This window comes from Pollicipes pollicipes, unplaced genomic scaffold (assembly GCF_011947565.3).
Source record: "Pollicipes pollicipes isolate AB1234 unplaced genomic scaffold, Ppol_2.1 Scaffold_5724;HRSCAF=6776_pilon_pilon_pilon, whole genome shotgun sequence".
In the NCBI taxonomy this organism is placed as follows: Eukaryota; Metazoa; Arthropoda; class Thecostraca; order Pollicipedomorpha; family Pollicipedidae; genus Pollicipes; species Pollicipes pollicipes.
This window is the reverse complement of record NW_023596746.1, coordinates 53052218-53064940: the sequence shown is the minus strand read 5'-3', so window position 1 is coordinate 53064940 and position 12723 is coordinate 53052218. Positions and strand designations below refer to the sequence as shown.

Genomic DNA, 12723 nt, shown 5'->3' with positions numbered 1-12723 from the left:
AAAGAGCACTGACGGTTCTGAGTCAGGAATGTAACAGGTGCGCCACTTACCATTCATGTCAACACCACGCGCAACATAATATGCCCTTGACGTCAATCACTTGACGCAGGCAGTTGGATAGGGGTCGCTGGGTGCTTAGCGAGGGATTGTGGCGGCATTTATTTAACTCAACTTTTAAAAGGTGAGGTTGATGTGTGGGCTTTAAGTTGGAGCTTGGGTGAAGTGGAAATGTCACGTAGCAATGACGCTAGTAGTCATATGCATAGTATTGGTCTCTTGACCAAATCGAGGTGACGGTTGACTGGTATTCCCAAGGTCTACCTGCTACATGTCAATGTTTTGATTTTACCTATTCCCATGATGTTGATCTTTTTTTGTGCTGCAGCTGTTCACTGCTGTCTTTTATGGATAGTGAGTGGTCACTCATTCATGACATCTGCATCATACCTTCCCTTTCCTGTTGACTTCATGCCTGCTCATTTTTATCTTCCAGGAGCATATGTCATGTTGATTAGACTTTTGTGTATGTATGATTTATGTTGTGTATTGATTTATTACTGAGGTATGCACTCTATAAAGTACTTTGTCAGGTTGTGCTTGGTGGTGCACTTCCTGATTCACTTACTTGAATCATTAAATGGTAGAAAATGTTGAACTATTAAGTGGTTTAAAACCTGTTGAAAAAATATCATGCTGCTCTGTCAAAATAAATGTTTTGAGTTTTTCATTGAAAACCTACCAAAAGCAATTAAAAACAGCAAAAAATTATATCAATTTTGAAATGCATTATGTGGTGTCCATTGCTGGCAATGTTTCACATGAAACTGTCAGGATACTATGCTGCATAAAGGTCAGATAGCAAGGAAGATGAAGACAGTTGCTAATTGGTTAAAAAGCAGTTGTTCATTGCATGTGATGCACCAAAATATAATGTAGATGTGGGTCAAATATGTTATCTGTATATCTAAATGAGATCTAAATATAAGTCAAACATATTATCTGCAATGGATACCATATGAGTATTATCATTAGCTCACCTATATCAGTATTATCATTAGCCCAAATTATCATCAAATATGCTGTCTAGGTATTGTCCACTTTATTTGCATTATGTCTTGATAAAGATTGAGTTTAACCTAAATCTAGCATTTCATACCCAGCATCCAGAGGCTGTAGGCTGATGGGTCTGGACTCTGGAGCCTCATTGTTAGGTAGAATCCAAGAAAATATTGTCAGGTTGAATTCCAAGAACAAATTCCATAGGTAAGGCCAGCTTTTTGTGCCAGTTATGATGCTCTGTGATAATTATGCAGCATTCTGGTGAAGTATCAGATCATCAACAGCAGGGAGCAAAATCTGCATCAGGCTTGCAAAGGTTTTGCAGCTGGTTGTCCTCACCTGTTAAGCTGGAAGGCATGACCAGTTTGCTTGCTCAGCACAGCCTACCATGAATTTGGGATGTTTATTATGCAATGAAAAGAGCCTGCCTTTTTGGAAAGCTCAGTTCTGTCTGACCCTAACTGAAGCACAACCCTGGTCCCATGCATACCAACTGGCATAGTTTGCTAGCTATGTTTTGCTAGCATGGCTTGCTACCCTTGTTTCTGCTTATAGCTTGCTACCTTTGTTTCTGCTGGTGTATTTTGCTGGCCATCTTTTTGCTAGCATAGCTTGCTAGCTACATTTTTGCTCATATGGCTTGCTAGTTTGCCAGCTATGTCAGCTATATTTCAAGCACCACTTTTCCTCTTTCAATTACCATGTTGTAATTGACCATTTTTCATTTGTTCTGTCTGCCATGCCATGCCCTATCAGAGGAGACACTGAAGTATTTAATTGTACATAGATGCATCAGTTTTGGTTAAAGGAATCTTGATAATATACTGAAGAAATGTGTCATGCAGTTTGTATCAATCATGCAAATGTTTTCACAGGTGTAATGACATTTTTTCTTTTGATGTAGCTATGTGTTTAGCAGTTATTCAACCGTCCAACAGTCCGGTGCATGGATCTAGTGCCCTGTTTTCAGAGGGTGCGCTACCATTCCCTAATATACAAATGGCAAGGACTGAAGCTAATTAATACATCAGTTAAGGAAACCAGCAGTAACCACCATTCTGCCATCCAAACAATGTCTTGAAAGACATTGTGGGTCTGCAGCATCACACAGATACTATCAGCAGAACAGTGCAGCCAGAAAGAGGCAGATGGGCCTCCTGGCTAAGGCATTCTGAAGGAATGGTCTAAGGGCCAGACAATCATTAGCAAGTTTCATTTGCATTTTAGTCATTTCAGGAGAGATAAAACAATTGGGAAATAGCTTGATGGTCAGGTAACATCAAAGGGAAGACAAACTGACTGCCGGGCATTGCAGCACATTAAACTCGTGTCACCACATTCTGTAGTTGATCTGGAATTGCACAATGGGATGGTTGGTGCCAGGATCAAGCAATGTGTATAATGCACTCTGATCCCAGAAATCCATTCATTGAAAAAATTGCCTTAAATGTAGACAAAAATATTGTGGACCAACAGATACCCCAGCCAGGGGCAGCCTGAGTGCAAACCATTTGTGGTTATGCCATCCCAATACAGCTGAGGCATGGCTGGTGATGTTGAGAATCTGTGGACTTCACAGTATAAGAGTCATCTGCAGAGGCAGCTGGGTGCCATGACAGACCATTGCTGAAGTCAGATCATGGGCACCAATGAGAATACAGACAGCTGCAGGTACAGCATCCCTGCTGCTGCTGAGGCAGATCTTTTTTTAAAAGAGATGCCAGTTGTCCCAGAATGCTGGAAGTCTGAGAGTTCAGAGAAGCTGCACCCATGATACAGGCTTTGCGCTTTCTTGCTCTCTGTGGCGTGGTGCATAGATCGTCGATGCATAAATTACGCAGTAAGGGGTTTGAGACTCAACACCACCAGAAACAGCTGGGCTTGAGATGTGGATGTGCATTATGAAGGACTATGTGCCAAACATTCTCAACAACAGTGTCAACACAACACAACATCAACAACAACGCTGTCACCACCGCGCGCACAGCAGCGTGCGGTCCGCGGTGCGATGGCGTCACCCGGCCACTGTCTATTTGCAGCACATCTTCCGCCACCATGTCTGACGACTGGGACAAGGTGGTGGTGCTTCGGAAGAAGGCGCCCAAGGCAGCTCAGATGAAGTCGGAGGGAGCTGTGAACCAGGCCATCCGGTCCGGCATGGCCGTGGAAACGCAGCAGAAATGTAAGCTGCGGTTGAAGCAGCGCCCCAAAAGGCCGTGATTGTTCTGCTCAGAGTCCGTCGGGTCGGGACCGGGGGTGTTATTTTCTGTTGGACCCAGCACATGACCGGCCCACAAAGCATTCAGGTAGAATGTTGGCATCTCCCTTTCCCAAGATGTGGCACGTGCAGGTGTTTTTTTTTTGTATGTTTAGCTTTGTTGGTCATTTCTGCGATAGTTTTTAGGACGTAATTATAATCTTACCTTGGCGAATGTAAGTAGGTAATCATTAAAGTCATCCTGTATGCGCTATACGTGAATGATGGTTGCCTTCTCAGGCGGACTCTCGGACCTCCCCCCCACCAGCAAACTGTCAAGGGTGTTTGTGACAGAAACCGACAACAGTTATACGCCCACGCGCCCACGTACACTCACAACAAATGTCGTATCGTACAGCTACGAAACAGCTGTCAGCATTCGAGGCTAGCAGTGACGATTCATTTTGGTGCGCGAGTGATCAAGGCTGTTGTGTGATCATGGTGTGAGTGACGCGTCACTTTAGCCTCACATCATTGATCATCGGCGTCTTCACCAGTTGCATGCCGCTTTCGTTTTCCCTCCGCGCTTGCAGCCATCCGCTCACGCTTGCAGAGAACGTCAGATGACTGGTGGATCGTTCCACCCACGAGCTCAGAGCGTCGCCAGTCGTGTTAACCAAACAGACTTACTCTTTGTCAGTACACGTAGCGTGAGCATACGGCAGTGTGACCTAGCGCAAGCTTACGACAGTGTGACCTAACGTGAGCATACGGCAGTGTGACCTGGTGTAAGCATACGACAGTGTGACTTAGTGTAAGTGTACGGCAGTATGACCCAGCACGAGTGTACGACAGTGTGACCCAGCACGAGTGTACGACAGTGTGCGCATCTCTGGACGCAGATAACGCCGGCACGAACAAACAGCATGTTGTGACGAAGAACACAGCCAAGCTGGACCAGGAGCACGACGAGCTGAAGCATAGTAAGGTGTCGCTGGACGTTGGCAAGCTGATCCAGCAGGGCCGGCAGGCCAAAAACCTCTCCCAGAAGGAGCTGGCCACCGTGAGTTTCCGGCGCCGTAAGGTGTGACGTTTCCGCGACGCATGACGTGTGCTGTTTCCCGGATGGATTTTCTTCATGGATTGGAGGTGCCCCGAAAGTTTATTCAGGCTGTGTAGTGGGTTTTTGCGTTGTCGGAACAGCGTGTCGTTACGCTCAGGTGTGGCTGTATATCATGTTCAGATCTCGGAACTATGTGTTAAAAGCGCAGCCAGGGGATTCTCGCTCAGCGCAGCGGGTACGTAGCAAGCGGCAAGGGTTGACGTAGGGCCAAGGTGCGCACCGTAAACTGTAATCGGCCCCGCTGTGGCCTTAGCAGTCGGCCTGGTTCCGGCAAGTTGGTGCAGAGTCATCTCGGTGATCTCAGTTGTAAGATGGCTCGAACCCATGAGAAATGTTATTTACAGGCTATTTACCAGGCCGGTGTGTTTAAAAAAAAGAGATTAAAAACTCAGTGACAAATCCTTCCAACACGTTTCAGAAAATCAACGAAAAGCCGCAGATCATTCAGGAGTATGAACAAGGCAAAGCTATTCCCAACAATGTCGTCCTCGGAAAGGTGGAGAAGGTGATCGGTGAGTGTCCCTGATATGGCGCCGCTCCGCGAGGCAGCCATCGCCCTGGCGAAGTGTGCTGATGTCCCGGCGCACCGTGTCCTCCGCCTGCCACGTCGCGGTGTGTAGCTGTTGTAGGACAGGCAGACGTGCAGACACAGCCTCTATGGAAACTGCCGCTGGCAGCAGCAGCAGCACGGCGCAGTCGCCCTCACCGTGCTACTGTGGCTGTCGAGCTCCGTCTGTCTGTCCCGTCACTCCAGGGCAGAGGCCGGCGGCTGCGCCTTCTCTGCACGTACCCCGGGCGCCTGGCGACAGATGATTGGTTCTGGGTTTGGTCCTTATCCTTTTCCTTTCAACCACAAAAAATCGTCAGAAAGCAGAGGCGCTCTGTCTCGCCTGTGGTGTGGTTGCGTGGCATCTGGGATCCAGGTGGGGGGTGGAGGGGCCCCGCTCTCCGGGCGGGTCCAGGTCTCGGGGAGACGTACAGCACCTGGTTCGAGTCGCCCGTCCGTCACTCACCAAGGCGTCTCCGGCGGCAGGTATGAAGCTGCGTGGCAAGGACAAGGGTCAGCCGCTGTTCGGCGGCCCCAAGAAGAAGTAGTCCTGCTCCTCGCTGCGCCCTGTGGGCCTCCGGCGAGGAGTCGCCCCCGGATCCGGCCGCCGCCGGTGCTGACACGCCCCTTCGGTGCTGGTTTTCCCGGCCAGCCCGCGGCGACGGCGGCGCGCCCCACCCAGCGGGACGCGCCGCCGCCGCCGCCGTCGCCGCCGCTTCGTTCGCCTTACGGCCTGGGATTTGGGGAGCGCCGTGCGCCCCGGGAGCCGCTGCCGCCGGCGAGTGCGTCGGGTGACGCCACGCCGGCCCTGCGCCAGGCCGGGGCCGCGCCGTACGTCAGCCCGCTGGTCCAAAATTTCCTCTCGCGGTGTGCTGTTTGGCTGCTGCGCTAGCCGTGCCGGCCGTCTGACGGGAGACTTTGGCTGTTTAGCGTTGCGTGTGTTTGGTTCGTTGGTCGGAACGTGTGCAGGAGAATCTGGCTCCGTCCGATCTGTTCTGCGTTTTCGGTATATCAATGACTATATTTGGACTACGTTTTCGGTATGACCCGAATATAACTTGAGTGACTTGGTGTTGTTTGGTGCTGTGGCTTTTGTGCGGCGGTCTGTGCCAGGGGGTTGCACCTTGACAGCCCTGCTGCTGCGCACCCTCGAGAGAGAGAGATAGAGAGAGAGAGAGAGAGAGAGAGAGAGAGAGAGAGAGAGAGAGAGAGAGAGAGAATGAGAGGAGAGAGAGAGAGAGAGAGAGAGGCAGAGGCAGAGGCAGAGCAGAGGCAGAGGCAGAGGCAGAGGCAGAGGCAGAGGCAGAGGCAGAGCAGAGCAGAGGCAGAGGCAGAGGCAGAGGCAAGAGGCAGAGGCAGAGGCAGAGGCAGAGGCAGAGGCAGAGGCAGAGGCAGAGGCAGAGGCAGAGGCAGAAGGCAGAGGCAGAGGCAGAGGCAGGTCAGAGGCAGAGGCAGAGGCAGAGGCAGAGGCAGAGGCAGAGGCAGAGCAGCGTGCCAGAGGCAGAGGCAGAGGCAGAGGCAGAGGCAGAGGCCAGAGGCAGAGGCAGAGGCAGAGGCAGAGGCAGAGGGCAGAGGCAGAGGCAGAGGCAGAGGGCAGAGGCAGAGGCAGAGGCAGAGGCAGAGGCAGAGGCGAGCAGAGGCAGAGGAGAGGCAGAGGCAGAGGCAGAGGCAGAGGCAGAGGCAGAGGCAGAGGCAGAGGCAGAGGCAGAGGCAGAGGGCAGATGAGCATAGGCAGAGGCAGAGGCAGAGGCAGAGGCAGAGGCAGAGGCAGAGGCAGAGGCAGAGGCAGAGGCAGAGGAGGCAGAGGCAGAGGCAGAGGCAGGGCAGGGGCAGGGGCAGGGGCAGGGGCAGAGGCAGAGCGAGAGCGAGTCACTGCATATTATGATCTCAATCCTTACCACTCGCCCTCCACTCAGCCCCACGCAAATTGCGAAATAGGAAGGTGCGAGGAAATGCTGTAGAACCCATATGCGGAAACACGCCCATTTTTAACACAGTGCAGCGAAACATCCCACTAGCTCCTCCCCTCTCTTCTCTGGTCCCACGCTTGGTCTCAGTACACCTCTCTGACCCCACACTTGGTCTCAGTACACCTCTCTGGCCCCATGCTTGGTCTCAGCGCACCTCTCTGACCCCACACTTGGTCTCAGTACACCTTTCTGGCCCCACGCTTGGTCTCAGTGCACCTCTGGTCCTGTGCTTGGTCTCAATATGCCTCTCTGGCCCCACGTTTGGTCTCAGTACGCCTTTCGCGCAGATACGTGCAACCAACGCATGAACTTTCCAAACAGAACGCATGGTGCGGACCTGGAGCCAAACCCTGTAATAGTGCAATGCTAATTGAGTGAGCTGTGAAAACCAATTCTGTTTGTATTCCAAGTTAACTTAACAGCGAAGTAATCTATCTTCGCTAAAAGCAACAATTGGCCGTTGTTCAGTTTAGCGTGGCTGCTCGCCCGACGGGGAGCGCCGTGATCATGGGCGTAGGGACAGGGGAGGGGGGGGGGGCAAGGAGGCCATGGCGCCCCACTTTTCAAGGTGGGGGGGGGGGGGCAGCAATGTTAACTGTCCCCCACCACATTTTTCAGATTAAGGTTACATTTGGCTTACTTTTGCACTGCATTAAACATGCATGCCGATTTACATGGTTTACCAGCTATCTATCTTAAGGTGCGTCATCTTTTTCGTTTGCTCATTTGCCATTGCTTAGTATTACAGCCGCAAGACCCGGGCCGCACGGCGTGGAGACTGCAACGCCGGACGTCGAGGCTATTATTGCTATATCTTGCGAGCATGCATGTTCAACACCATATTACGTAGTTTTGTTATCAGTAATCATCTCTGACAGGATCTTGAGCGTTTTAAGACGAACATGTGCTAACCATGTTAACACAAGGAACCCCATTTCGTTTATAATCTAGTCAGGGAAAACTAAATATCTGAAGAACACAGGAAAACACGGAACTGGAATCTATGTGACAATTATCGGACTACCTGCGGTGATCAGGGATGCTGTTGCGTCAATGAGGGTTCCTGTGCTGATCCTGGGCTAACTGTGCGGGTCAGAAGGCGTCCCGTGTCAGGGATGGGAACAATGTGATATGATATACCCTGTTAATGCCCCCCGGATCGACCAGGAGATCCCGCCTCGTGCCGCTAGAATGATAGCCAGAAGACACTTCGCGATGGGACGGAATGGCCCTTCGGCCCTTGACCGGGAACGGTAATGTTTCCCTGGTGTTCTACTCAAGAGGCCCCTGTCCCGGAAGGAAATAAGGGGTCTTATTATTGTTGAGTAGTGCCGGGGTCTCACTATTGTTGAATAGGGTAGGTTGAAATGAATTTTAAAAAATCAGCAAGGTCATGCCATGTTTGCCTGAGAACATTTATTTTTCAGCATGGATTAGTGAAACAAATCACATTGAAAGGGTTGGACATGCCCGCCCGAAACCTCGAGAGCAAGGACAAGGACGGCATGGGCTACAGCTTCCGTAAAACCGAACCGCTTCAGCCACTGCAAGTGTTACCAGACGGCGGACGCTGTGTTAATCTGTCTTCTGGATAGACAAATAGCTGCGAAAACACGAAAAATAGAAATACGGAAACGGCAACGCCTGGGGTCGAGACTTGCGTTTCTAAAATTTTCGAGTGCGCATGCTCAAAATTACGTCACATAACTTGTATTACTAGTCGATTTAAGTGTTTAAAGGTAACCATTTCAGAAGCGTCATTATTTTCGTCCACCGGTGGGACACGGCTAAATATTAACTACTGGAGACTCCCCATAGTCCGCGGAGCGGACTATGGAGACTGCAACGCCCGGTGTCGAAGTTTTTGTTGGTAAGATTTGCGAGCGCGCATGTTAAAAAACACGCTACCTAGATTGTGTCACTAATCGATTCTGACTGAATGGTGAACATTCTCTGGCAAGCATGGCTTGACCATGTTAGTACACATTGTTGACCACCTGATCCGCAATCAACTCTTCATCTTCAGATTTGGATCAAACGCATTGATCTACAATCTCCCTTCGCGATGTCCTCAATGTCTTGAGTACCCATCTAAAAAATTTTGACAAAGCTTCTGAATTCTATCGATTTAGAAAGATTCAACGAACCATTGTAAATTAAGAGCGCCGGCGATTTATTGCATGGAGTCGTTTAACGCCTGATTTCTGCAGGTTATTGACCTCAAAATACAAACAGAATTGAGCTCACGGTAGCTCCTGGTTTCTGTTCTGGTTACAAGGTAAAAATAGCAATAAAGCGAAGACAACCGTCAACAAGGCAGCTATATCCGGGGATTCTGGGGGGATCACCACTAGATGGGCTTTTGTCAAACTTGTGTTCCCCTTTGGCAAGGGTCTGGCTACGCCCCTGCCTACACACAAAAACAGATCAAGTCGTATACGCTGCATGATGGACAATGCGTTAACCGCTGCGCGTCTGGGAAACCAGAGGTACGAGGTTCGATTCCCCGCGGTTCCCGCCCTCCCTGCCAGGGTGAGAGGTAGGCGACGCCATATAGCCTCAGCAGCTGGGTGCGTCGTAAAGCCCTAATGACATGACATGACACATGATGGGCAATGAAGTGTCCGTTGGGCTAATTCATCCCTACGGCAGACAAATTCCCGGAGGCTATTTTTCTGCGATGGTGTGGTGTGAGGGAAGATAGTTCGGAAAAAGATACTATTGCAGGTGTCCAACACGTGTTTCATACACCATGTAGTAGTAACGCTGGTCCAGAAGTATGCAACAAAGTAGCCATACGATCAGATCGCATTCAGTCATGCGGGAGACATCCGGGCCAGGGCAGTGGCCACCGACAGCGAACGGGAGCAGGGCCTAGGTAAGGAACATATGACAGATGGGCGTCATTATGTGGCTTGATTCTTAACAGAGAATCTCCAGTTTTATGACTTTTGTCACATTGTTGCTAGCAGTTTCAATCGCCGAATTTGTTTCCCCCTAAAATGCTGCGACAAGTCCTGTCTCTTGAAAAGCAGCCAGCGAAATGAAGGAACATGAATAATCTGTCGCACTGTGAGTCATTGATCCACTTTCAAAATTCTCATCAGCCTATATCCAGACCGTATTTTGGCATCTACACTGTGGAGGCAGATGCTTCCTTAATGACCTAAAATGCCCACCCGCTCGTGGAATTTCGCCTCCCCAGGAAAGACAATGTTAAAATGGACGCATAATATAGGGAAGCTGGATAGCCTGATTTGCTAAATGACAGATGAGCCGAATAGGCAGGATTGTACACCAGTGCCAAACAGCTCTAGATGCATATCTAGCAGAGCAGCCGTTACATTTGAATAAAGAGCGATAACAACCTCCATCCCTTCCCCCCGCCGGTCATCGGGCTCGCTTTCCAGAAAACGTGCCTGCAATAACCCTGAGCTTGACCCCCCCTCACTTTAGAAACGTTCCTACGTCTATGACCAAGATGACGCCAGCATGACGTCAGTCCCGGTGCACCTGAGATTATTTAGCTGCCAGAGCCTCGCCAGGCTGGCCTCACGTGGTCGCCCGTCGCAGGGGGAACACCCGATCCAGTGGCACTGGTTGAAGGACCGGGTGAAGGAGATGTTCCGATCGTTTCATCTCCACCAGTTTGTTGGAGACTCCACCTTTCTTCTAGGCCACTTTTAGACGCGGTCATTTGTAAGTCAGATGCCGTCGTTTAGCATATTGGAGCTATTAAATGCGCTCTCATCCCTCGCCATTTTGTTCGCGCGCTCTTACTTTTGCCAAAATACCGTGTCAGGGCTAACCAAATCCTCCCTCGACCGTTGACAAACATTTTTCATGTTTATTTGCTTCGTCATTTGTACTACGCCGACTGGTCTGGTGTTTTGAGCATCCCATTAGTCGCTGATATGTGGTCCCGCCTGCTTGACTGTGTTCTACCAATCACTGACAAACACGCCCCGACCGAGCTTATGTCAGTGGGGAGCCCAGGCGCACCAGCTGTCCCCCCGGTGGTCCTTGACCTCATGGCACGCGGGGCGGGGGGCGTGTCTGAGATTGTGAGGGGAGATCGCCGGCTTTCCGCGCCTTGGACCGGGTGGTGAGGTCGGCGATCAGGCGTGACTGCCGGGCGGAAGCCGAGGAGAGGCCGCATGAGCAGAGGAGCAGTGCCCTGTGCCGCGTTATCCGTCCGATGTTAGCGGGAAGAGGAACAGTACACACAATCTTCCTGCCTCCACCCCGGATGAGATGAATGCCTACTTTATCAATGTCGGCCCCCGTGTTACAGTCAGCCTGGTCGTTCTCGGGCAGCCACCTGACGCCCCATGCCGCCTGCCCAGAGTGGGTGCTTGTGGGTGCCCAGACTGGGTGCCCAGAGTGGGTGCCCAGAGTGGGTGCCCAGAGTGGGTGATTGAGATTTCCGGATGACTGGTGTGACCCTTGGCGGGCTGCATGAGGCCATATTCCCCATGATGCGTTCTAGAGCGTGTGGCCCTAATGTATTCGTGTCCTGCTCCCCTGTTTTGGCATCATCGGCCACATCCTTCTCCATATTGTCAACACCTGCCTGACCACCTGTGATTTTCCTATTCCTAGAGGCACTCCATGGCCCATCCTATTTTTCAAATCCGGAGAGCCAACCCTGGTTTCCAAAACCATGCCAGTTCTGACGTGCCTATCGTAGCCAAGCTTGTCGAGCGTGTGGTGCAGCACAAGGTGTTCCCCTACATGTCGGCAGTCATTTTCTGTCCTCCTCCCAACATGGTTTCCGAACATGCCGTTCCACAGAGGCTGCTCTGCTCACCGTAAACAATCACATCTTTTCCAACATGGAACGTGGCCATCTTTCACTCCTATGCTTCTTGGGTCTCAGTAAATATTTCGACGTTATTCCTCATTCTAAACTACTTTTCAATCTCCAGCTCTATGACATGGACTCGGATGGGTTCACCTATCTTTTTGGTCCTTCTCAGCTAGTCTGCATCTCCTCTCCTTCTGGTGACAAGAAGTCTAAGCCAATGCTACGGTTCCAATACTATGGTTCCAATACTATGGGAGTCTTTAAGAGATCACCTCTCGGCCCTCTTTTAGTTAAAATATTTGCCAAAGACCTCGACCTGCACGCACGAGACGCTCATGTGACCCAGCACGTTGACGACGCCCAGATCCGTATATTCCATGCCAAACGCAACCTCAATTCCCTCATCCAACGCATGGAGACCACCCTGTCCTCTCTGGCATCATAGTTTCATATTCACGGTCTCAAGCCCAACGCATCGAAACCGTACTTCTTCTCCTTCTCATCAGACAGAACTCTCTCGGACTTTCACCTGTCAGCGTACAGGTCAGTTGGGAATGATGCAGTCCAAACATGTCTCGGCCTTCCGGTCGGTTTCCGCCAGCTGAGACAATTTCCGCCCACGAGTGCTGAAAAGGGATCTATGCGTATGATATATGTACATATCCCCTTCCTGCTCGTCAACATTCCTTGCAGCCATATTGGTGAAATGATTATGAACTGGGTCACCGTTAGGCAGCAGTTTTACTTTCTCTCTGCGTTTGGCATCGTTTCATTTTTTCTTTCTTTGGCGTTTGGCGCCCAAAAGTTGTGTTTCAGATGAATGGGGATATAAGACAAGTGGTTTGAGACAGTTACAGAAAATGGCGTGCGCGATGCTCTCGTCTGTTCGCGTCCGGACTTGTTGAAACACAATGTTGCTCGCTGCCAGAGCTATTGATTTTGTCGGAGTTTGGCCGAGTGGCAGGTTGATGGAGCTGTTGAGCGCTGTGACCCAGTGTGGCCCACCATGTCCGTAATGCC

The 12723-nt window shown here is 50.7% G+C and overlaps 1 protein-coding gene across 1 annotated transcript; it reads left to right on the top strand.

Annotated features, from left to right (window-relative positions):
- Positions 1–73: 73 nt before the first annotated feature.
- LOC119103301 (endothelial differentiation-related factor 1 homolog) lies at positions 74–5997 on the top strand. Its single transcript, XM_037226773.1, has 5 exons — positions 74–181; positions 3099–3241; positions 4159–4319; positions 4798–4891; positions 5413–5997. The coding sequence occupies exons 2-5, from the start codon at positions 3115–3117 to the stop codon at positions 5472–5474; spliced, it is 444 nt and encodes a 147-aa protein (XP_037082668.1). The 5' UTR covers positions 74–181; positions 3099–3114; the 3' UTR covers positions 5475–5997.
- Positions 5998–12723: the final 6726 nt, after the last annotated feature.